This window comes from Urocitellus parryii, chromosome 12, assembly GCF_045843805.1.
Source record: "Urocitellus parryii isolate mUroPar1 chromosome 12, mUroPar1.hap1, whole genome shotgun sequence".
Taxonomy (NCBI): domain Eukaryota; kingdom Metazoa; phylum Chordata; class Mammalia; order Rodentia; family Sciuridae; genus Urocitellus; species Urocitellus parryii.
In genome coordinates this window covers 82,656,509-82,682,850 of record NC_135542.1, presented here as the reverse complement: position 1 = coordinate 82,682,850, position 26,342 = coordinate 82,656,509, and the positions used below count along the sequence as shown (strand labels likewise).

Here is a 26,342-nt window from a genome sequence, read left to right as displayed (position 1 = left end):
CACACAAACAGGCCCACGACTCCAGATAATCACTGGGTCAGGACTTTCCATTGTCCTGTTAGAATATCTTTCCAAAGTACCTTGGGCTTATGTACATTTTTTGGACACATATGCCTTTCTGCAGCACTAAGTCCTGATGAATCCAAATTTTAAAAGTTTAGAGTAAAAAGGGTTATTTTAAGTTTATTTTTGGGGAATATATACCCCTTCCCAATTCCGTCTTTTTGCTTTAATAAGTACATTTTAATAGTTTGATGAGCTCTTTCAACTATGCCTTGTCCCTGTGGATTGTATGGGATTCCTGTTATATGAGTAATGCCAAATGATGAGCAAAATTGTTTAAAAGAGGTAGAAGTATAACCAGGGACATTATCTGTTTTTAACTGTTTTGGAATGCCCACAGTGGCAAAATTTTGTAAGCAATGAGCTATAACATCTTTAGTTTTTTCTCCGGCATGAAGGGAGCCCATCAAAAATCCAGAAGAAGTATCAACTGTAACATGCAAATATTTTAATTTTCCAAATTCTGGCAAGTGTGTGACGTCCATCTGCCAAATATGGTTAGGTATCAGTCCTCTAGGATTGACTCCAAGATTAACTTGTGGTAAAAAGGTCACACAATTTTGACATTGTTTTATTATTTGTCTAGCTTGTTCCTTAGTTATTTTAAAACGCTTTTGTAAAGTATTAGCATTGACATGGAACCTTTTATGAAAATTTATAGCTTCTTCTAGTGTAGAGAAAATATGTATGACATGTGTAGTTTTATCTGCTAAATCATTGCCCAAACTAAGGGCTCCAGGCAATCCTATATGTGCCCTGATATGTCCTATAACAGAAACTGTTAATAATTCTTTCCTTGTATCTTTACAGAAATTGTACATGAAACAAAATCTGTGGAGGAGAACCAGTCTTGTTTCATTTTTTATTTGTTTTAATTAGTTATACATGACAGTAGAATGCATTTATGGACTTTGATATATCATACATAATGGGATATAATTCCTCATTTTTCTGAGTGGACATGTTGCAGAATCATATTGGTCATGCAGTCACATATATACATACAGTAATAATATCTGTTTCATTCTACTATCTTTCTTATCCCCACATCCTCTCCCTCTACCTAATCTAAGGTAACGCTATTCTTCCCTAGTTCCCCCTGCCTCATTGTGAATTAGCATCCACATATTAAACATTCAGCCTTTGGTTTTGTGGGATTGGCTTGTTTTGCTTAGCATGATATTCTCCAACTCCAACCATTTACTGGCAAATTCCATAATTTTATTCTTCTTTAAAGTAATATTACATTGAGTATATATACCACATTTTCTTTATCCATTCATCTATTGAGGGACACCTAGGTTGGTTTCATAGTCTAGCTGTTATGAATTGAGCTGCTACAAACATTGATGTGGCTGTGTCACTGTAGTATGATTTTAAGTCCTTTGGGTATAAACCAAGGAGTGGGATAGCTGGGTCAAATGGTGGTTCCATTCCCATTTTTCTGAGTTTCCAAAATGGATCAATACTTTGTAAAGTATATGAAAAACAAAATAAATGCAAAGTAATATCCAAAAATTTTATTAGATTAAACATATATAAAATTATCCTATGGAACAGCAGTAAAAAAATTCTTGTTTTTTCTCAATGCATTACTTCTTTTTAACCACCTATAATAAGTAGTTCACAGACCAGCAATAATGATTTTCAGATGAGTTTTTGGTCCTTATCCCACAAATTGAGTAACACTGAACTAAGACTAACTTCTTACCTAATTTAGGCAGAAAGCTCAAAGTAATACTTTTGAGAATAATAGAAACTGGGTGTGTTTAAACCAGACACCTAATGAGTATGAATTGTAAGGAACTTCAGAGACTAGTGATCATAGTTATTACTCTTTAAAACTTCATAAGCTAGACACAGTGGCATAGAACTAAACTCCCAAAGGATTCAGGAGGCTGGAGGATCACAAATGTGAGGCTAGCCTCAGCAACACAGCAATATCCTCAGCAACTCAGTGAGATCCTTTCTCAATTTTTTAAGAAACTTTTTTAAAAAGAGGATAGATTGATTTCCAAGATTTTTGTTTGTTTGTTTTTGAGGATATTTTGAGTGGGAAAGTTTCCTAATTTCTCTTTTCAGTTGATTCATCATTGATGTATAGAAACATAGTTGATTTATAGGTGTTAATTTTGTATCCTGCTACTTTGCTGAATTCATTTATAGTTCTAGAAGTATTATGGTGAAAGTTTTTTGGGTCTTCTAAATATAGAATCATGTCACCAGCAAATTGAGTTCTTCTTTTCCTATTCTATCCCTTTAATTTCTTTCTTTGCCTAATTGCTGTGGCTAGAATTTCAAGGACTGTGTTGAATAGAAGTGGTGAAAGGGCATCCTTGCCTTGTTCCAGTTTTCAGAGGGAGTGCTTTCAATTTTTCTCCATTTAGAATGAGGTTGGTCTTGGGTTTAACATGTGTGCACAAGTGCACGCACGCAAACGTGGGGGTGTGTGTATGTATTATTGATTTCCATATGTTGAACCAATCTTGATCCCTGGGATTAACTCCACTTGATTGTGGTGCACTGTCTTTTAGTATGTTTTATATGCGATTTGCCAGTAGTATTTTATTAAGAATTTTGAATGTGATTTGGCAGTATTTTATTAAGAATTTTTGTATCACTGTTCATCAAGGATATTGTTCTGAAGTTTTCTTTCCTTGATGTGTCTTTTTCTGGTTTTGGTATCAGCGTAATACTAGCTTCATAGAATGAGTGTGTAAGGGTTCTTCCTTTTCTATTTCATAGAATAATTTGAGGAGTATTGGTATTAGTTCTTCACTGAAAGTCTGGTAGAACTCAGCTGAGAATCCAATGGTCCTGGGCTTTTCTTTGTTGGTAGGATTTTAATGGCATCTTTAATGTCATTGTTTGAAATTGATTTGTTTAAATTATCTATGTCCTCTGGATTCAGTTTGGGTAGGTCAATCATCTCTAGAAATCAGTCAGTGTCTTTAAAATGGGGGCTGGGTTTGTAACTTAGAGCGCCTGCCTTGCACATATGAGGCACTGGATTCAATCCTCAACATCACATAAAAATGAATAAACAAAATAAAGGTATTCTGTCCATCTATAACTAAAAAAAATTTAAATATTGTCAAAATAAAAATATTGTCAAAAGCAATGTACAGATTTAATGCAATTCCTATTAAAATTCCAATGACATTCTTCATAAAAATAGAAAAAGCAATCATGAAATTGATTTGAAAAAATAAAAGACCCAGAATAGCCAAAGCAATCCTCAGCAAGAAAAGTAAAGCAGGAGACATCACAATACCAGACCTTGAATTATACTACAGAGCCACAAAAAAATTACATGATATTGACACCAAAACATACATGAAGACCCATGGTACAAAATAGAAAACACAAAGAAACCCACATAAATATAGTTATCTCATACTGGACAAAGGTGTCATAAACATATATTGGGGAAAAAAAGATAGCCTTTTCAACAAATGGTTCTAGGAAAACTGGAAATCCATATGTAGCAAAATGAAATTAAACCCCTATATCTCACCCTGTACAAAACTCAATTCAAAGTGGATCAAGGACCTAGACATTAGATCAGAGACCCTGGGCCTATCAGAAGAAAAAGTAGGCCCAACTTTCCATCATATTGGCTTAGGAACTGACTTCTGAAAGACAAGAAATAAAATCAAGATTCAATAAAAGGGTAGTATCAAACTAAAAAGCTTCTTCACAGCAAGGGAAACAAGAACATGAACAGGGAGCCTACAGAATGGGAGAAAATCTTTGCCACCTGTATCTCAGGGCACTGATTTCTGGGATATACAAAGAATTCAAACTTATCAAAAACAAACCCAAATAACCCAATCAATAAATGGGCAAAGGAACTAAACAGGCACTTTACAGAAAAAGAAATACAAATGGTCAAAAAGTGTATGAAAAGTATATGAAAAAATGTTCAATATCTCCAAGCAATTAAAGAAATGTAAATTAAAACTACACTGAGGTTCATCTCACTCCAGTCAGAATAGCAATTATCAAGAATACAAGTAATTATCAAGAATACAAGAATAGGGCTGTGGCTCAGTGGTAGAGCACCTGCCTCACACAGATGGGGCACTAAGTTTGACCCTCAGCACCACATAAAAATAATAAGATATTGTGCCCATCTATAACTAAAAAAAATTTTTAAAGAATACAAGTAACAATAAATGTTGGTGAGGATGTGGGGGAAAATGTCCACTTATACATTGCTATTGGGACTGCAAATTGGTGCAACCACTCTGGAAAGCAGTATGCAGATTTGTAATAGAATCACCATTTGACCCAGTTATCCCACTCCTCTGTATATACCCAAAAGACTTAAAATCAGCATACCACAATGACAAAGCCACATCAATGTTTATAGCAGTTCAATTCAGAAAAGCTAAGCTATGGAACCAGCCTAGGTACCTTCAACAGATGAATGGATTTTAAAAATGTGGTATATACATAAAGGAATATTACTCAGCCTTAAGGAAGAATGAAATTTTGGCATTTGATGGCAATCCCAAAAACCTTAAAGCCAGATGTTCTAATATGTGAATGCTAACACATAATAAGGCAGGTGGAGAGGGAAAAATAGAAGTTCATTGGATTAGATAAAGGGGAATAAAGGGAATAGAGGGGAGATAGAATAGGAAAGACACTAGAATGAATCAGACATAACTTTCCTATGTTTATATATGAATACATAACCAGTATAATTCCACATCATGTACAACCTCAAGAATGGGAAGTTATGCTCCATATATGTATAATATTCAAAATATACTGTTGTGTATATCTAAAAAGAACAAATTTTTTTTAACACTGAAAATAACAAAGTGGGGAGCTAGAGACATAGCTCAGTGGTAAAGTGCCCCTGGGTTCAATTCCTAGCATGTGCTTAATATGTACATACATACATACATTAATAAAACATCATAGTGGGTCAACTTAGTACTGAACACTTGCTTGTTCAGGCACTAAAAAGAGCTTATTCAATAACTTATCAGTCATCCTATAAAATTAATGAGAACAGTATACAATAAGCAAGTCTTTTTTGGAAAGCAAGTCTCATCATGATATCAATTTAATTTGATGTCACAGTCTACATAATAAGTTACAATCTACATTGCCCCGATTTCAAAAAGAATTTTGATTGTGTCTTGCACTCTAAAACAAGATAGAAAACTGTTTGGTTTGGTTTTGTTTTAGGTCTCAAGACCTCATTAAAATAACTTTTTTCTCCATATTTTTATTATTACATTATGATTATACATAATGGTGAGATTCACTGTTAAATATCCATACATGTACATGCTGTGATAATATAATTTGACCAATATCATTCCCTAGTATGTTCCCTTTCCCTTCCTCCTTACTTTCCTTAGTCCCCTTCCTCTCCTTTCCTATTTTTTTTCCTATCTCTTGCCTAATTGCTGTGGTTAAAACTTCTGGCACTATATTGAATTCAAGAGTGGCGAAAGTATACATTCTTGTCTTGTTCCATATTTCAAAGGAAGTGTTTTGTTTTTCCCTATTCACTATGAGGTTGACTTTATCTCCTATACCCTTTCTGATGTTGATAAATTCCTTCTATCCCTAGTTTCTGCAGTGTTTTTATCATAAATGGGTAATGAATTTTGTCAAAGACTTTCTCTGAATCTATTGAGACTTTGATTTTTGTCCTTAATTCTATTTATGTGGTACATTATAGTTATTGATTTACACATGCTAAATCTTCCTGGTAACCTTGGAATAAAACCAACTTGGTCATGATGTAAAATCTTCTTAATATGTTATTGTTATGACTTGCTAAAATTTTATTAAAGATTTTTTGCATCTAAGTTTATCAGGGATATCGATCTGTAGTTTTCTTTCCTCAATGTGAGCTTATCTGATTTTGGTATGAGGGTGATACTGGCTTCACAGAATGAATTTGGAAGGGTTCCATCCCCTTCTATTTCACGGAATAAAAATAGGAGTATTGGCATTAGTTATCTTTTAAAGGTCTGGTAAAATTCAGCTGAGAATCCAACTGATTCTAGGCTTTTCTTTGTTGAAAGACTTTTTATTACTGTTTCTATCTCATTGCTAATTATTGGCCTGTAGCTTTTCTATGTCCTCTTGATTCTATTTTGACATGTCATGCATGTATCAAAATGTATCCATTTCTTCCTGTTTTTCCAATTTATTGGAGTATAAATTTTCAAATTACTCCCTAATTATCCTCTGGATTTCCGTGATGTCTGAGGTGATTTCTCCTTTTTAATCTCTTATTTTATTAATTTGGGTCTTTTCTCTTTTTCTTTCAGTAGTTTACCTAAGAGTTTGTTGATCTTTGTTCATTTTTTCAAAGAACTCTTTCATTGATCCTTTGTGTTTTATAAACCTCTATTTCATTGATTTCAGCTCTGATCTTAATTATTTTGTTCCTTCTACTGTTTATCGAATTGGTTTATTTTTCGAGGGCCTTCAGATTCATAATTAGAATGCTTATTTGAAATCTTCCTGATTTTCTAATGTAGGCACTGATAGCTATAAACTTCTTTGAACTACCTTCATACTGTCCCAGAGCATCTGGCACGTTGTTTTTGGTTTTTGTATGTGTGTGTCAGGGATTGAACTCAGGGGCACTTGATGACTGAGCCATATCCCCAGCCCTATTTTGTATTTTATTTAGAGACAAGGTCTCACTGAGTTGCTTAGTACCTTACTGTTGCTGAGGCTAGCTTTGAACTCTCGATCCTCCTATCTCAGCCTGCATCTGGTATGTGGTATCACTAATCTCATTTGAATCTAAGAATTTTTTTTTTTTTAAAGAGAGAGTGAGAGAGGAGAGAGAGAGAGAATTTTTTTTTTAATATTTATTTTTTAGTTCTCGGCGGACACAACATCTTTGTTGGTATGTGGTGCTGAGGATCGAACCCGGGCCGCACGCATGCCAGGCGAGCGCGCTACCGCTGAGCCACATCTCCAGCCCCGAATCTAAGAATTTTTAAATTTCTCTCCTGATTTCTTCTGTCACCCATTCATCATTCAGAAACATATTGTTTAATTTCCATGTGTTTATGTAGTTTCTGTGGGTTTTTTTGGGGGGTGTTGATTTCTAATTACCTTCCATTATGATAAATATGATAAGATGCAAGAAATTATATCAATTTTTTTTATATTTGTTTGGGGGCCGAACATATGGTATGTTTTGGAGAAAGTTCCATGAGCAGCTAAATAGAAAGTGAATTTGGCTCTTGTTAGGTAAATATTCTACAAGTGTCATTAAGTCCATTTGATTTTATAATATTTTTAGGTATCAAAAGTTCTTACTGGCTGGGCATGATGGCACTTGCCTGTAATCCCAGTGGCTTAAGAGGCTGAAGCATTGCAATTTCAAAACCAGCCTTGGCAACTTAGCGAGGCCCTAAGAAACTCAATGAGATCTGGTCTCTAAAGAAAATATAAAAAGGGCTAGGGATGTACCTCAGTGGTTAAGTGGCCCCGAGTTAAATCCTTGGTACCAACCCCCCGAAAAAAAAAAAAAAGTTTCTACTGAGTTCATGTGTGGATGACCCATCAATTGATGAGAGAGGTATTTTGAAATCACCCAGTATTCCAGTGTTTATTGTACTGGAGTCTGTGTCTTTAATTCAAGTAGTAAATTTTATCTAATTAGGTGCACCAATGATTAGGGCATAAATATTTACTATCATTACATTCTTGTTGAATTTTTCCCTTTACCAGAATGAAGTTACCTTATTTGTCTTTTCTGATTAATTTTGGTTTGAAGTCTGCTTTGTCAGATATAAGAGTATCCTGCTTGTCTTCAGGTTCTATTTACTGGATATATTAATTTTCATCCTTTTCACTTTCACTTTGGAGGTTTTTATTTCTTTTTGTGTATTTAGTGGTTTAGGGGTTTTTTGTTGTTGTTGTTGTTTTAGTATTTAAGTGTTTTCTGTAGTGATGGCTTAGTTATGAATTCTTTTAGTTTCCCTTTATCTTAGCTTTTATTTTTTCTTGAATTCTGAACAATATCTTTGCTGGATATAGCAATCTTGGTTGACAGTTATTTTTTTTTCAGGGCTTGAAATACATCATTCCAAGTCTGTCTAGATTTTAGAGTTTGTGCTGAGAAATGAGATGTAATGCTGTTCAGCTTGCTTCTGTGACTTGACATTTTTCTCTTGAGGCTTTTAATTCTATCCTTGGGCTGGGGTTGTAGCTCAGCTGTAGTAGAGCTCTCACCTAGCAAGTGCAGGGCCCCGAGTTTGATCCTCAGCACCACATAAAAATAAGTAAGTGAAATAAAGGTATTGTATCCAATTGCAACTAAAAAATAAATATTTAAGAAGAAATTCTATACTTATTGTAATTAAAATGCCTAACATACAAAATGTGACATGGAGAGCTTCTTTTTTAATCTTGTCTATTTGGGGTTGTGAATGCCTTCTGAATCTGGATGTCTATCTTATTCTGAAGGTTTAGAAAAATTTCTGTTACTATTTACCTAAAGAGGCTTATCCATGCTGTTAGCTTGCATCCAACAATCCAATGATTCTTAAATTTGGTCTTTTAATATTCTACCAGAGTTCTTGTATATTCTGGTCATGGTTACTTATTTTCTTTTCATTAATATAATCTTGATGTTCAAGGCCAGCAACTATCTTCTATTTCTGAGATAAGATTCTGTCTTTAGCATGGTGTATTCTTAGACTTAAAACTGAACATTTTATTTTATTGTGACTTTAATAGCCAAGATTTTTGACTTGTTTTTCTCTCTCTCTCTCCCTCCCCCCTCTCTCGGAATTGAACCCAGAGATGCTTTACCACTGAGCTATATGCTCAGCCCTTTTTATTTTTTATTTTGAGAAAGGGTCTCCATAAATTGCATAGGGCCTTGCTAAATTGCTGAGGCTGGCTTTGAACTTTTGATCCTCCTGTCTCAGCCTCCCAACTCACTGGGGTTATTGACATACACCACTACACCTGGCTATTTGTTTTTTTTGTTTTTCCAGTTGTAGATAAATAAAATTAAGGTATTTTGTCCATTTTTATGTGATGATGAGGAATGAACCCAGTGCCTCACACATGTGAGGCAAGTGCAAATTTGAAGTAATTAAAGACTCAGCCTCATTAAATAGTCTGTGTGAAAAAAACATTTTAAAAGAATATTAAAATAGAAAAAAGACTGGGCTGGGGTTCAGTGGTATAACACTTGCTTAGCATGTATGAAGCACTGGGTTCGATTCTTAGCACCACATAAGTAAATTAAAGGTCCATCAACAATTAAAAAGTTTTTTAATTAAAAAAAAGGCAAGAATATTTTTAAAAAGAAACTCTAATTAGCCTAAAACATAATCTGATAAGATTTTTCACAACTGATGATGAAACATATGCACAGGAAGAAGACTTTGTTGTTCAAATTTACTATGGTTCTTCACTGTATTTGTTCCTCATCATTATGTGCTTTGCAGAAAATATTTTACCCTCTTATATGTTACTAAACCAGCAATGTCAGTAGTGAACTTCATTCACTTTGGGTTTAACTTTTATCAGTTTTGAGAATTTTTGTCAAAAATAGAGGTTGAATATCTGGACTTTCTATCACACAGAAGTTCAAAAACCTGGCAAAATTTGTGATTTTTTTAAGTTCAATACTAAGACTGAAATTTTTCTGAATGAAAAGAGCTACCATTAACCACTTATCAGACTAAATGGCTTTGGAAATCAGTTTTTGCTGCAAACTTGATAACACTGAAATGGATTAAGAAGCATTAATTGAGATTGTCTAAATAATGTTAGGTTGTACTTACTGTCAAGAGTTAAAACAAAGGCTGGGGTTGTGGCTCAGCAGTGGAGCACTTGCCTAGCACATTCAAGGCACTGGGTTCAATCCTCAGCACCACATTAAAAAATAAATAAATAAAAAGGTATTTTAAAAAGTTAAAACAACAAATGAAATCTATGTCCCTACAAATTTCAAGTAGATATATTTACTGGGTATGATGGCACAAGGTGGGATGATCATTAGAGCCCAACTTGAGCAATACCTTGAGACCCAGTCTCAAAAACAAACAACAAGAACTATCCCAGTTTTAGCACTTACAGTCTCAAATCCTGGTGATCCTGCTTAATCCTAGAAAACTGGAACTACCAGTTTCCTTAATCCTGGTGGTGTTTTTTGGAGCTGGCTACAAAAGCAGAAGAACATTTTATATTTCAAAATCCATCAACAGTACAATTGAGAAGCTCCCACCTAACCTTTCATTGGAAGTGAATAACCTACAACATAGTCACATGATTCTGCTTTGTGTGTAGGGAATAAATATGGGAGCATTCCACCACTCAGCTACATTTCCAGACCTTTTTATTTTTTTGAGCCAGGATCTTGCTAAGTTGCTGAGGCTAGCCTTGAACTTGATATCCTCCTGCCTCAACTTCCCAAGTCACTGGAATTACAGGCATGCACCACTCTGCCTGGCTTGTAATGACATGCTAAAAGGTAAATATTAAGAGAAGAACCTAATAGAATTCTATAAAATAGATGCTGTTGATGGATTGTTATCAATAATAACTGGTAATACTTATTTTTTTGAAAAGGCATTTTCAAAAATAAAATACCAGAGGTCAACATTAACATGAACTTTTGCAGTTGAGTTTGTTGAGAAAAACCATTAACTCTGAATCCCCATTAAATGCAATGATATACCCCCTATTCTCATTAGATATATTTCTAAAAATTTAATTATTACTACTATAGTTTAAAGTATTTACACAGTGTCTTCAATTTTGTTTTTTAGCTCACAAAGCCTAAATATTTACTCCCTGGTTCTTCATATAATGTGAATCCCCTCATCTAGACTAAGACAATATAGTTCAGAGATAGAAACTGTCATAGTTGACAAGAAACTAAATAAAGCATTAATACTGGCTTTTGTTAGAAAAGTAAACAATTGGTATATTTTTAAAAGTCTGAAGTAAGCACTTCATTACACCAATCTCTTTAGATGTCCATCGAGAAACTACATTATGAATCTTAAGACTCCTGCTATATAAGTTTTTTTTCCTTTCTATGAAAACTTTGTCATGGATTCAGGAAAGCGTGACGATGTCTAACATAGTGAAACATAGTGTCTTTTTTTTTAAGTTTTTAAAAATTAAGTTGTTTAGCTCAAAAATGTCAAGTTTATGGGGTAATGATTATTATTTTAAAAAAACACACCAAATACTGAGTTCTTTTTATGGTCTATGGAAAACTTTTTAAAAACATGCTTAACTGTTGTGAACTGAGCTGCTAAACATTGGTGGAAGCTAACACAACAGGGAGACAGAAGAATAAAAGTTCAGTGGATTAGACAAAGGGGAATGGAGGGAAGGGAGTAGAGATAGGAATAAGACAATAGAATTAATCTGACACAACGTTCCTATGTACACGCATGAATATACCACAATGAATCTTCACATCTCATACAACCACAAGTCTGGGATCCTAATTAGAATAAAATATACTTATAAACATGGAGTATATCAAAATATACTATACTGTCATGTATATCTAAAAATAACAAATTTTTAAAAATACATGTTTAAATTAAAGCTGGGTAGTTTTGTGTAGCCATTAAAAGAATTCATTGACCACTGAGAGACAAATGTTGAACCAGTTTCTGAAAGAGTTCGCTAATTTTATACTCGTAGAGATCATCAACAAGAGAATAACCATCTTATTGCAGGATTTAAATGTTTGTCTAAAATCAAGAGCCAACCTATTTTTTTAAAAATCGCCTGTCCTATGAAAATATTACAATACAGATCTTTGAACTATATAAACAAAACATCCCAAACTACACAAAAATACCCCCATGAACAAGTAAGAGGGTTAATGACAGACAAGTAAGAAGTGTTTTGAGAGAAATGCAGTCATCATCAGGGCATTACTTGGTGCTGGCTCTATGAGGAGGAATAAGATGCTATCGATACATTTTAGTAAATGTCTAATCTATCTAGGAAGGTAAACTAAATGAATAAAGAGAATAATATAAGTTAGTACCAGGCACAATCGCACATACCTGTAATCCCAGCAAACCGTGAGGCTAAAGCAAGAGGATAACAAGTTTGAGGCCAGCTGGGCTACTTAAGGAGACCCTGTTTCAAAATAAAGCTGGAGTTGTGGCTCAGTGGTAGAGCACTCACCTAGCATGTGTGAAGCCCTGGGTTCAATCCTCAGCATCACATAGATAAGTAAATAAATGTATTATGTCCATCTACAACTAAAAAATATTTTTTAAAAATGATAAGGACTGGGGAAGTAACTCAGTGGTAAAGCACATCTGGATCAATCCCTAGTACCAAAAAAAAAAAAAAAAGATTGTGTATCTTTGTGTGTGTAGAGAGGAAGAGATAAACAAAGGTATGTTATCACCTAGTGCCCAATGAATGGCATCTGTATACACCAAGTGCTTTAAGAGAAACATAACAGATTTATAAATACCATCAATTATACCCAGTTCGTTGTTTCAAGGATGAGAATATGTAATATAATTCCTACCTAATATCTATCAATAATGAGAAATTACATTGTGGCAATAATGATAGTACTTTTCTCTCTGCATGTAAATGTAAGCGATAAACTAAGTTAGCAGGTATAGTGCTGGTATTAGAACAGATACCTCAGTAATCAATTATGGCTTCCTTTCCCATTGAGTTCAATATATAAAATAAAATAGGAGGGAGTGCCTTCTCAACACAGTTCCCTACTGTGTCCCCAGGTAACCACCACTACTCAACTAGAACTGACAGATTAAACTCCTGGTCATGCTAGTAAGACATCATTTTAACAACAGAAAGGACAAGATATAGTCTCCTTATTTTACTTCAGTGCATATTATCCATAACTTATATAGAAGAATAATTTAGCACTTTCATACTATTTTAAGGTTTAGTTTTCAGCATTTTAATTTATTTAAGTTGTATTTTCAGTGTTTTTCTTTTCATGAAGAAATTGAAAAGTTTTGTTAATTTTTAGAAAGTCCTTTATTTGATTTTAAGGTCATTACTATTGTGATCTTTTATTTTAGGAGAACTGAAAGAAGATTACAGAGGACAGGTAATTTCTCTTACTATTTATAATCAGACATTTAAATTCGAAGAGAAAAACATGATATGATTATTTTAAACTTAGGATATGCTGCCTTTGTCTACATTAACTGGATTACATTTCTGTACTGTTTCTTAAGAGTTAGCTTTGCATTATTTCAAAATTACAATTATTAAAATTGTTATTTTTAAGTAAAATTATGCATAATGAAATATATATAAATGAAGCTTGAATTTGACTCAAATAATTCAGTAGCAAGAAATTAGGAAGGATATAGAAGAAGAGTCACCAGAGGCTGAAAAATGATGAAGCTGGATGGTAATAGAGCAGTTCATGTATATCATTCTCTTATTGGTATATGACTGAAATTATTCAAAGTACAAAATTTTTAAAACCCTTATAAAAATTATCTGATTCATTTTATTACATATATAATTTTTATCAGTAACATGTAGAAATACCGACTCTAACAACTGGTCCTGAACCCATTTCCACATTCTGTTTTTGTTAATTCTGAAAAGAGGTATCAAAGTCCTGTTTTATACCATTTTCAAAAAAGGCTTGGTATGAGAAATCCTTATAATTTTATAAGTACCCCAAAATGGATTATTATAGTATCTGATTCATTCTGAGACTTAGATTTGAATGATTATTCCACAATTATTAACATTATAACTTTGGACTATTCATTCCATCACTCTAAGCCTCAACTTCTTTATCTGTAAAATAGAAATAATTCCATATACCCCAAAGGATTTGTGTGAAGCTCTATTATGAACATGAACGTGGTAGGATTTTATTAATTATATGTAACTATACTAATGATAGTAATTATCAACAACATCATTACTTCAGTCTACCCTATGGACATACCTATATTGAAAAAACGTAAATCTTGATTTATTTAGAAGAAAATACCCCATATTATAGTTAAATACACATATATAACAATTTGCATTTAACTTATTAAAGCTTAAAGATACTTTACTATAAATTTCATGCATTTTAAATCATTCACTTTTTTAGAACAATTGTTAAAGGAAAAACAGTATTCTATCAAAATTTTATAGTCACATCCACTTGGATACACAAATGTGCATGAGATACAAGAAAGAAAACTAACTTCAAGAATTTTTCTAGAAGGGCTGATATACAGAACAAGAGAAACATCCGTTTATGTATTACTGTACAGAATGGTTGTTGTAACCTAACTGGTCACAGGACTGAATTCAGAGGGGAATATAGCTTAAACATGTTACTGCTAATTTACACACACTTTATGTTCATCCTCTGGTTTCTTGTGTAGAAATTGTTATCAAGTACAAATAAGATACAGATTATAACAACCTATCATTATCATTTGTAAAGGTCTTATTCAAAATTTTCATACAGTATATTTCAGGGATTGTCCTTATGTATTTTTGCAAAATTTTCTTTTCATATTATAAGTGTATTAGTCCATTTTCTGTTGCTGTAATAAAATGTGTGAGTATGTATTTTATGAAGAAAAGAGGTTTATTTAGGCTTCAGTTTGGGATGCTGAAAGTCCAAGATCTGGTTGTCCCATCAGTTCAACCTCTGCAAGGACCTCATAGCAGATGGCATTAGAATGGAAGGAGTATGCATACATAAGAGATTACATGGCAAGACTAGAAGCCACAAAGAGATTCAGGGACCAAGTTTGCCCTTTTATAACTTACTCTGGCAAGAATTCATTCCATAATATCAGAATTAATTCCTTCTGGCAGTACCCCCAGGAACCCAGTCATCATACATTAAGCCCTTACCTCCTTTTTTATTTTTTTTAATTTTGGGGTACTGGTGATTGAATCCAGAGGTGCTCAAGCCACATCCCTAGTTCTTTTTATTTTTTGAGACAAGGTTTTGCCAAGTTGCTGAGGCTGTCCTCAAAGTTGTGATCCTTCTGCCTGAGCCTCCCAAAATGTTGGGATTACAGGCACGACCCACTGCATCTGACCTAATAAATTCCGTCTCTTGAAAGTCCTGCCACCTCTTAAGGCTGCCATATTGGAATTAAGCCTCCAACAAGTGAGCCTTTGGGGGCAAACCACATACAAACTATGGTAATAACTATTTTTCAACCTATTTATCACCTCTTTGTCAACTTGAACTAATTGGATATATTTGATAGCAACAACAAAAAGCAACAGTTTATTATTTGACATAAAGGTATGTATTATGTACTTATTAAATAACTGGTACTTGTCTCAATATCTTAAATGTTTTAATTCAGCAAATCCCTAGAAGGATACTGCTATTAGCCCCATACAAACAATGAAATTTAGACATGAAAATTAAATAATTTAACCATAGTCACACAGCTTGAAAGGAAGAAGCTGGAATTCAGATTTAAATAATCTGGCTCTAGACCAAGGCTTCTCATCCTTAGCACTTGTGACATTTGGGGCCAAATAATCCTTTTGTTGTTGGGGTCATCCTCTGTATTGTAGAATATTTAGCAGCAATCCCTACTGGATGCTAGGAGTTTTCCCAACCAAATTATGATGACCAAATAACTCTAGCCATTGCCAAATGTTTCCTTGGGCACGGGATGGCACAATCACCCTGGTTAAGTCTTGTCTAGAACAACCCCTACTCATGTTATGTAGAAACCCCTTATATAAATTACCTCTTGAAGTCACACAATGGAAATATTGAAAGCTAGACTATAACATAAAACTCACCTATAGCCTTCCCCTTTATTTTGCTTGTACTACTCATTTTCATACTGTTTAAAAGGAACCTTAGACTTGGAAATGGCAGAAACTCATTCTTTTAATGGGAAATTATGGCAGACATAGCAATCTACTATTTCTATTGCTCTTGATATTCTTACTCTTAGCAGGAGAGTTAGGCCCAGCCCAAGGGGAATGGTGCAGATAAGATAGGAGGTATGTGAACGCACATACACCCAACCCCCAATATTTACATACTGACAACTATATTAATAAAGATCTCCTGAAGCTGAAGTGTGTAACTTCTAAAGTGATTGACAAAGTAGTGATTTTTCACTAACATTCTTCTATCATAAATTAATTAAATTACTTATAGGACAGTAGCTTCAAGCATTGGTTGAAAAATAGTAAAATGATACATTATTTTTATGCTTATTCTTTGCTCCAAAGGATTATTTTTTAATATGTTAAAATATGTCTACCAAACAAGCTATATCCCCCAGTGTATGTTGAGTGCTTGCCTTGCATGCACAAGGCCCTAGGTTCTAATCCCTAGCACCACAAAAAAAAATAATAATAATAATAATAATCAACATACTCCCTTAAATGGGTGACTTGGATGAACCGCTAGGTAAAAAAAATTTTAACACAGCCATAATATAATGATCATTCTTCATAAATACTGAATTTATCCTAGTATTTATGTCCTATCTCCTCCCCAACAATGTTGGGGCAATTCATAATTGTGTTATATATAATATCAAAAATAAATTACAAGATGCAGAATAAGAGATAGCTCTAGTAAGATATTAGATACAAATTAAAACTGAGTTTAGGGGCTGGGGTTGTGGCTCAGCGGTAGAGCGCTCACCTAGCATGTGCGGGGCCCTGGGTTCAATTCTCAGCACCACATAATAAAGGTGTTGGGTCCAACTACAAATAAAAAATAAATTCAAAAAACTGAATTTAACTCTGAATTTGAGGAGGGAAAGCAAAAAAGGGAAATAGGTTTACTTTGGAAGGCATCATGATATAACAGAATGGAGGATTTATATGCAAACTCTCTCAGTTTCAGTTTTGTTTGCTATTTCCTCACTGCCATGCACCTCCATGCCTGTTTGTAATCTGAGTATAATTTTTAAAAATAATACTACATGCTTGTTATGTCAAATTAGGTAATGGCAAAGCATTTTATAAACTCCAAAACATGATTTGCTATAATTGTTCTTTTTGACTTAATTTTTTAAAGTTATTCAAATAATAAATTTGAGGAAATGTTTTTCTAGGACACTCATACTCAAGACTGCTTACATCAGAAAACTGAAAAACTAAACAGGTTTTTGTATAGCTTCCAAAAAGACAATTCCTATTCACAAAGATGTTTCTTATGATACCTCATCTACATAAGCTTAAGGTATTATATTAAATCATAATCCACTGAAGGTATTTCTGTGGAAAGATGAAATGACATGTTCTAAATACATTTTTGATAGTTTACTTACCACAAAAGGAGTTAGGAAGTTAGTTAGCTTATCTGTTAACCTGTCTCTTGTAAGTACCTGAAATCTCAAACCAACCTAGCAAATGCTAGACAGTAGTCAGTGTGAGACTGCATTTCCTAGAAACAACATTAAGTACCAAAACTCTACGATGTTAACTAAAAAGAAATATCATTATAATATCAAATATGCATGATGCAGAGTTAATGTTTAATAGTGAAACTTGAATTCCTGGTCAATTTACTCAGGAAAGCATCTATTGTCATATGATGGGCTACTGGCAGGAATATAAGCCAGAGCCTTAAATGACAAAACCAGGGAATGAGAGGACCTAATTGTAAGGTCAGGCAGCAGTGACCAAAAGGAGGCAGATTAAAAAGGCTGCTGAACAAGGCTTGTTGAGATTTCACTCCCAGGCCAGACCCTCCAGACCAACAGGGCGGATCTGGGAGAAGAGCAGTGGCTCCACCAGACTGGAATTTTTATTGGGCTTAGGACAGGAATGGAGGGCTTGGGGCAGGAAAAAGGGGTTTTCAGAGTCCCTTGTCCTACTGGGGTTAGTTGGCTAAGATCCAGGATTGTCCAGAAGACCCCACTGATTGACAGGCGGTTCCGTTGGCGCCTGATTGGTGGTTCTTTCCTGCTCCGGTTGCTTAGTGCTTTGTTCCTCAGCCACCTCCACCGACCTAACACTAATCATAAAGCAGCCTACAAAACCATGTTATTTGTTAGTATGCTGAAAAGAAAAAAACTGCAGTGGAAAAAGCATTCCAGAGAAATAAGAAATAAATTCTAATTCCAGCTTTGTCACTAAATAAGTGAATTGACAAAGCACTTCACCTACGTGAGCATCCGTTTGCTCATCTATAAGATGAAAGGATTTCAGATTAGGAGTTTTCAAGTTTCTTCTATCTCTAAAATTCACCGTCTGGAATTTAATTATTGTTATATCAGAAACTTTAGGAGAAGCCATTAGTAGGAAACCTAATACAAAACAAAGGCATGATCACTTATATCAAAGAAGAAAAATCTGTATTAAGTGAGCAACAGGTCAAAATCCAGTTTTTAGCAAAGCAAACCTTAACATGTCTTAAGTTTGCTTATGAAAGTCTATATACGTTTAAAAGAAAGTGACCTGGTATCACCCAACATTAGGTAACAGCAGTAAGGTGTGGCTCAGAAAATGCACTTAACTATATGTAGAAGTCAAATGAGGAACTGGGGAAAACCCTTTTGTTGTGTAAATTACTACAGGAATTAACATGTACCTTCCTTCAGTCAAGGGTGAGCATAATTTCAACACATAATAAAATGAAGATCAACCTCGTTTGGAACTACAACTTCCTGTTACCAAATAAAATCATCTTTTCCCAAACAATGAAAGAAAGAAAGTGAAACTACCAATTCTACACTGTTTTTCAAGGGATAAAATTTCATAATTGTATTTCTATAGTTCTGTAAGAAGGAAATAATCCTAAATCCAGAAAATAACTAATGTCTAAGAATATCCATCATAAGGTTTTTTATTTAAAAAAGCAATTGCACATTAATAATTTCATTTTTGGTGGAATTTATGTAAGTTGAAATATTTGATGGAATAAAATTAGAAACAAAGACTGTGGGAGCACTGAAAAGTGTTCAAAGAGAAGCCAAAAGTAAGAAAATAAAAAATGTGGAATTATATATATAAAATTTTACCTGGGCTTAAAATAAGTAAATAAATTATGGAAAAAAGATAACTGGAAGGAAATAAATGTTCACCATATTTTATGTGCTTGGTGAGACTGGGTAAATTTTTGTACTTTTCTGTTTTACAAATTTTATTTAAATGAGTATGCTTTAATGATTATGAAACAACTGAATGTAAAACTTTATTTCATTAATCTTCAAAATATCCCTCTAAGGTAAATAGAGTACAAGTCAAGGTTATTTAGCATTGTGTAACTTATCATGGAAACCTTAGAAATGCCGAGTCTTTGCAATGGATTTTAAAGGAAATTCTTCAAAGGAAACCTTTATGGCTTTTTAAAAAAAAATTCCTGAGATCACTAGGAAGAAAGAAGGGAAGAAAGGAGGAAAAAATAGCTAAACCACATGACACTTCATGTGAAACCTGGCCTTTCAGCTGCAAGTATTTATTTCCTATACTTGCAGTATAGGAAAATAAAATAATTTACCTAGAATCTCCGCCAGTTGATAAAAAAGACCAACTACAGGCTCCTCAATGACCATTCTAATGGTGTAGAAATTAGACTTTGGTAGGGCGGTTTGTAGGCCAGAGTTGGAGCTTGTCTTTAAAATGACAGTGCTTTTAATGTTTTGTTTTGTTTTTAAATTGAAAGCTACCTAAAACCGCTGAACTTGCCAGCACACACACACAAGCCTGGGGCAGTATTAAATTACTCATTCTTCTTGTTACCTGTTTTTCCAGGTTTTTTTTTTTTTTTTTTTTTTTTTTGGTGTGTGTGTACCTTAGCAGCTAGAGAGCTGGCACATGCACCCTCCACACACACACACACCCCTCCCTTACCTTCCACTCCATACCCATTTTCCTTGAGCTGTGACTATGTAAAACAGTATGAATGCATACTTTATGAAAGGCTTCTTAGTAAAAAGAACTTTAATACTTAAGGGATTTTTTTTTTTTAACGGTGCTTGGGATGTAACCTATGTATGTTAGGCATGCACTCTAATACTGGGCTACACCCAAGCCTTATATTATTTTAAATATCCCAACACAATAACAAAAAAAATATTTTTAGATAAGTTATTTTCACTGATAACTTTTGGGAAAAAATCTCATATTAGCACATGGTAATAAATTAGACAAGCAGTCAGTATAGGTAGGAAAATTGAGTCAGGTCAAATCAAGGAGGCCAATTTGAGTGAGTCTGGGAAGTTGGAGAGGGGTTGAAATGCTAATACCTTCAGAGCCCTTCCTTCACCCTTATCAAGATAACCTGCCCCAGCTCCAACCTATTGCTAAGGCAACTGTCCCAGGATTGTCCCTCCCTATAGGAGTTATTAATTATGCCCCTTTCCTGCCCAGATCACGCCACCTTGGCCCCTCCAGGAAGCCCCTCCACCCATCTGCTTCACACCTTTTAGCCCTCCAACCAAGCATCTTCTGGGCCTAGTCACCTATGCAGGAAGGAGAGAGATAAAGGAGGAGAAGAACAAAGGAAATCTATGACACATAGAAAAGAAAGAACAACCTCACTTCTTGGGATACCAAAATACCAGTTATAACCCCCTTCTCCCTCACAGGAGAAATCTGTGTTATCCTTTTTTAAATAAACCCTGATTTATATGCTTGTGTGTTCAATATGTGAAGAAGCAGAAGTCATCACTGGTAACCGGCTGTATCATTAGTATGAGTGCCAGCTGTTATCCCTACTCTCTTCACCTTTCACCTTATCATTTCAACTGCAAGTAGGCTACCTTCAAATTTTCAAAAACTGCTCCTAATGTGTGATTTTTCAAATGGAATCACTCTGGTTTATTTATTTATTGGTAGCTATAGATGGACAGAATGCCTTTATTTTGTTTATTTTTATGTGGTGCTGAGGATCTAACCCAGAGCCCCACACATGGTAGGCAAGCGCTCTTCCACTGAGCTACAGCCCCAGTGCCTGGAATTACTCTTCTTTAGTCTTGCCTTCAAACATACTCTAGTTTCAGAATCCCATCATAATGGGGCTGGGGATGTGGCTCAAGCGGTAGCGCGCTCGCCTGGCATGCGTGCGGCCCGGGTTCGATCCTCAGCACCACATACCAACAAAGATGTTGTGTCCGCCGAACACTAAGAAATAAAATGTTAAAAATTCTCTCTCTCTCTTTCTCTCTCTCTCTCTCTCTCTCTCTCTAAAAAAAAAAAAAAAAAAAAAAAAGAATCCCATCATAAAATCTTGCTTTTCTGTACCCAATGTTGTTGATATCGATATAGGAGAGGTATGAATCATGGAAAGAATAACAAATGGGAAATGAATGAAGTTCTTGTTAATATTTCTTTTTACTTTTATAACATGTTGTAAAAAGCTTATGAAATTATATAATCTTTTCTATTTGATTCCTTACATCAGGAGTCACTGGTCAAATATTCAGTTAAAAAAAATCAGATTTAAGAAATGCATTGTATTGTATTTAGAACTTTTAGAACACACAGTATTTTAAAATCAAATAGGCAGAATCACAATAAACTGCAGTTTACAATTTTTTGTTGTAGGAGTCTTCAAATGCTTCCAAATTTCAATTATCATCTTGACCTTCCTTCTTTGCCTTTTTATACTTCATATATTTCTTGATTAATTTCATGAAAACTATAATGAGTTTTAATAATTGAGTAAGATGAATATAAAGATCTTGTGTCTACATATGTAAAATACATTTTAAAGAATTTTATTTCACTGTTTTTAAATACTTAAAAATAGTAAAGATTTAAATGTTAAGTCAACATTTTTGCTCTGCTTAAACATGATTTTATTTTAATTATGTTTATCTATTTATTTGCAGGACATTGGAGATGGTGGTTCTCTCAGAATGGTTCACTTTGGTTTGGTGTAAAAAATGAACTTTTTTTTTTTAACTTCAAAAAGAAATCAGCCTTTTTCATGACCTGATTCAACTTTTAAAAAGGAAAGATGGTATATGTAACATAGCGTAATAGTAGCAAAGTGATCCTAAATAAAAGTCCTTAACATACTTTTTAGTAATATACAAATTTTGAAAATGTTTTAAGCTGTACATTATTAGGTACTTCAAAAACAATATTTAAACCTTGTTCTCTAGTATTTTAAAAATTTTGTCAGCTGGTCTTACTTATATCACTAATTTACATTATATGTAAAATATTTATTAAGCAAAAATGTTAGCTCAAACCCATTAGTAGTAGACATTTCCCCTGTATCTTTTGAATCTTACTGCTATGAGGCACTGACTGCCCCATGAAACTCAGAGAGATTATATTTCTCTGGAGCAAAGAGTAGGCATGTTTACTATCTATTATAAAAGATTTGAGCTCCTTAAGTTCTGAGTTCTTTCTTTTTAAATAGCCCAGAGTGTGCTGGTGGCATCTGGCCCTTTTCACATTGCTGTATGGTAATAGAACTCAGGAAATCAATGCAAAAATAAATACATTTAAAATGCTGGGCTGGGGCTGTAGCTCAGTGATAGAGCCTGGGTTTGATCCTTAGCACCACATATAAAATTAAGGTATCGTGTCCAACTACAACTAAAAAATAAGCACTAAAAAAAATATTGATACTCTGGGTACTATTGTTATGATTAATAAACTGTCCTTTGTTTCTAATGCCAGGAGTCTTATGTCTTTTACCAGCAGACATGAAACAGTTCCCTAATTTATTAACTTGTAAGTAGGGTAAAATTTTGGACCCTTCACAGTTCTTGATACCTGTTCATTAGCATATAAGTTTTCAAATTGTAGATATCTGTAATAATCAACATCTTGAAATATTGTGCATGAATTATAAAATTAAATCTTCTTAAAAGCTACACTGAGTTTTTTATACTTCCAATTTTTCTTCCTACTTTCTATGCATCTATACCTTACTGGGGAATATGACAAAGGGAGTAAAAGATTTTTCAATTCACAACTCTCCTTAAAAAATTTTAGGTAATTTTTTGGTTTTGTCTGGGTTTTTCTTTGTTTTGTTTTGGGGTTTTTTGTTTTGTTTTGTTGGTAATTTGTAATGTGTGTGCCACATTTTAAATAGAGATAAAATGTCCAGGAATGGTGATATGCACCATGCTGTTGGGGAGGCTGAGGAAGCACATTCACTTGAGCCCAGGAGTTCATGACCAGCCTAGTCAACTTAGTGAGATCCCATATCAAAACAACATAAACAAAAAAGATTCAATTATCAGCAAATTTTAATTTTCCACCCTCCTTTATCACACAGATAAATAAAAGTCAATTTTTAAAGAATATATTATATTGAAAAAAATATAATTTTGCCAAAGAATACATTTTCTCCAGACTTTCTACTAAAATCATTAACCTAAAACAAACTGCATTTCCTGATCTACATATCCTTTTGCTCATTTGACCACTGTCTTTTACAACTATATGGGAATTGTGGTAGAAAAGTTCAGTACCATTTCTAGGTTCTATGCGAGGAGGCCATAGCCTGTGCTAATCATATAGATGTATTCATAACTATATTTTCTTTAATATATTGTTCTATGATAGTATGAAGTAACCATGTTTGCCAGTTATTAAGTGAAAACTAAAAAAAACTTTTCCTTAAATTCTCCATTTTTCCACCTTCACATGAAACTAGAAAAATGGACTCAAGTTATTAAAAAAAAAAAAACAAGTTTAGATAGTTAACAAGAATATATTATGAATGAGATCTTTCATAATGTCTCTTATGAATAATAAATAAATATATGATTTTTCAACAAAAGTACCAAGACCATTGAGTGGGGAAAGGATAGTCTTTTCAATGAACAGGGGGGAAAAAATGAACATGCAAAAGAATGAACCTGGACCCTTCATAGTGTCATATACAAAAACTAACTCAAAATGGATCCAAGACCCAAACATAAGATACAAAACTGTAAAGCTTTAGAAGAAAACACAACTTCATTACATTGCACTTAAAAATTATTTCTTGGGTATGACATAAAGCATTCAACAAAGTAAAAAAAGGTGAATTGGATTCACTGAAATTAGTAATATCTGTGCATTACAGGACACCAACAGAGTAAAAAGGAAGAAAATATGTTTAAATCATACCTGATAAGGACTTACATCTAGAAAATATAAAGAATTCCTACGGCTCCACTTAGGTTGAAAAATACTTACAAACGAAAAAACAAGTAACCAACTTGAGCAAAGACTCTGAATAAACATTTCTCCAAAGAAGATATACAAATGGCCAAGAAGACAGGAAATGATGCTCAACATCACTAATCTTTAGGAAAAGGAAAACCAAAACTACAACATACCACTTCATACACATTGGGATGACTATTACATTAAAAAAAAAAAAAAAAAAAAAGACCTAGCATATATGAGGCCCTGGGTTCACAAATAAAAAAAAAAAAAAAAAAAGAAACAAGAGAATATAGCAAGTATTAGCAAGATAAATTGAAAAACTTGTACATTGGTGTTGGGAATATAAAATGGTATAGCCACTATGGAAAATAGTACAGTGATTCCTAAAAAAAATATTAAAAATAGAACCAGGGACAGTGGTGCATACCTGTAACCACAGTGATTCAGGAGGCTGAGGTAGGAGGATTGCAAGTTTGAAGCCAGTCTTGCCAACTGTCTCAAAATAAAAAAGGGCTAGGGATGAAGCTCAGTGGTATAGTGTTCCTTTGTTCAATTCCCATTACCCCTCCCCCCAAAAAAAATTCAAAACAGAATTACCATGTGATCTCGAAACTCAAGCAGGTATCTATGTACCCATGTTAATAGCAGTACTGTTATTCACAATAGCAAAACACAGAAACAACCTAAACATCAATCAACAGATAAATGGATAAACAAAATATAGTGTATATATCCACACAAATTACAATACTCAGCCTTAAGATAATATCTGACACATGCTACATCACCAATATACTTTGAATACATTGTGCTAAGTGAAATAAGCCAGTTGTGAGAAGACAAACATTGTATAATTCCACTAATATGAGGTATCTATAAAGTAGTCAAATTCACAGAAACAGGAAGTAGAACTGTGATTGCCAGGGGCTGAGGAGAGAAAGAAACCAGGAGTTGTTTAATGGGTATACTGTTTTGGTTTTGCAAGATAAAAGTTCTAGAGATTGTTTTCACAACAATGTGACTGCATTTAACCTACTTTAAAAATGGTTTAAGTTGGTGAGTTTTTGTTATGTGCATTTACCATGATTTTTTAAAAGATGTAATATATATTTTTAAATTATTATGCGAAATTGAAGGTCTTAAAGAAATCTTCATGCTATCTTCCTAAAATGACTCCAAGAGAAAAGAGCTTTCAGATTAGCAAGGTTTTGCTAAGACTATGACTATATTTTAATAATCTAGAACCATACCCTCGTTAAATAAATATCAGTTGGTATTTTTAAAAAGTCGTGGCAGAAAACCCAAAAGAATTGACAAGAAAACTCCTGGAACCCGGGCTGGGGTTGTGGCTCAGCGGCAAAGCACTCGCCCAGCATGTGTGCGGTGCTGGGTTCAATCCTCAGCATCACATAAAAATAAATAAAATAAAGGTATTGTGTCCATCTTCAAATAAAAATATTTTTTAAAAACCCCACTATCGGGCTGGATTTGTAGCTCAGTGGTAGAACTCTTGCCTAGCACATATGAGGCACTAGGTTCAATCCTCAGCACCACATTAAAAATAAACAAAATAAAGGTATTGTGTTCATACACTGCCGCAGTCTGGCTGGGCACAATTCAGGAGCCACTTGTCAAAAGAAACTAACTTTATTTTTAGAACTACAAACGCCAAACAAAACAGCTCCTCAGGAAAAACCCTCAGAACCCAACTGCCACCACCGGCTTCCACAAGCCTCTCACCCCCACACCAACAACCACCTCCCACAATCCTCCTGCTCTTGAGGCCGATTGGCTAGGTCGCGTGGGCGGAGCCAAAGAAGTCCCCCAATGAGCAGTTCCATAGTCTGAAAGGCAGGGAAACAGCCCAATGAACATGACCGCAGAGGAGCCAATCAGCTAGATGTTGCTGGGGCCGCTGTGAGCCAATCATCAGCTGGCAGTCTGAAGGGCAGGGAAACAGCCCAATGAACATCACCGCAGAGGAGCCAATCAGCTAGATGTTGCTGGGGCCACTGTGAGCCAATCATCAGCTGGCAGTCTGAAGGGCAGGGAAACAGCCCAATGAACATCACCGCAGAGGAGCCAATCAGCTAGATGTTGCTGGGGCCACTGTGAGCCAATCATCAGCCGGCAGCTGGAAGTTTGCTGGCAGCTGGAAGTTTGTTGGGGCCCCTTTGGCTGTGGCTCTCAACAATACACAACTA

General features: G+C 34.4%; 1 protein-coding gene across 4 annotated transcripts in view; it reads left to right on the top strand.

Annotated features, from left to right (window-relative positions):
- Wdpcp (WD repeat containing planar cell polarity effector) overlaps nucleotides 1–22,882 on the top strand; it is a 346,394-nt gene extending 323,512 nt beyond the window's left edge. For all 4 annotated transcript variants that reach the window (XM_026387164.2, XM_026387163.2, XM_077791841.1 and 1 more), the window contains 2 exons: nucleotides 13,125–13,153; nucleotides 21,852–22,882. In XM_026387164.2, coding sequence (XP_026242949.1) covers nucleotides 13,125–13,153; nucleotides 21,852–21,902 — 80 coding nt within the window. In that variant the 3' untranslated portion in view covers nucleotides 21,903–22,882. The remainder of the gene's footprint in view (nucleotides 1–13,124; nucleotides 13,154–21,851) is intronic.
- The last annotated feature ends 3,460 nt before the right edge of the window (nucleotides 22,883–26,342 follow it).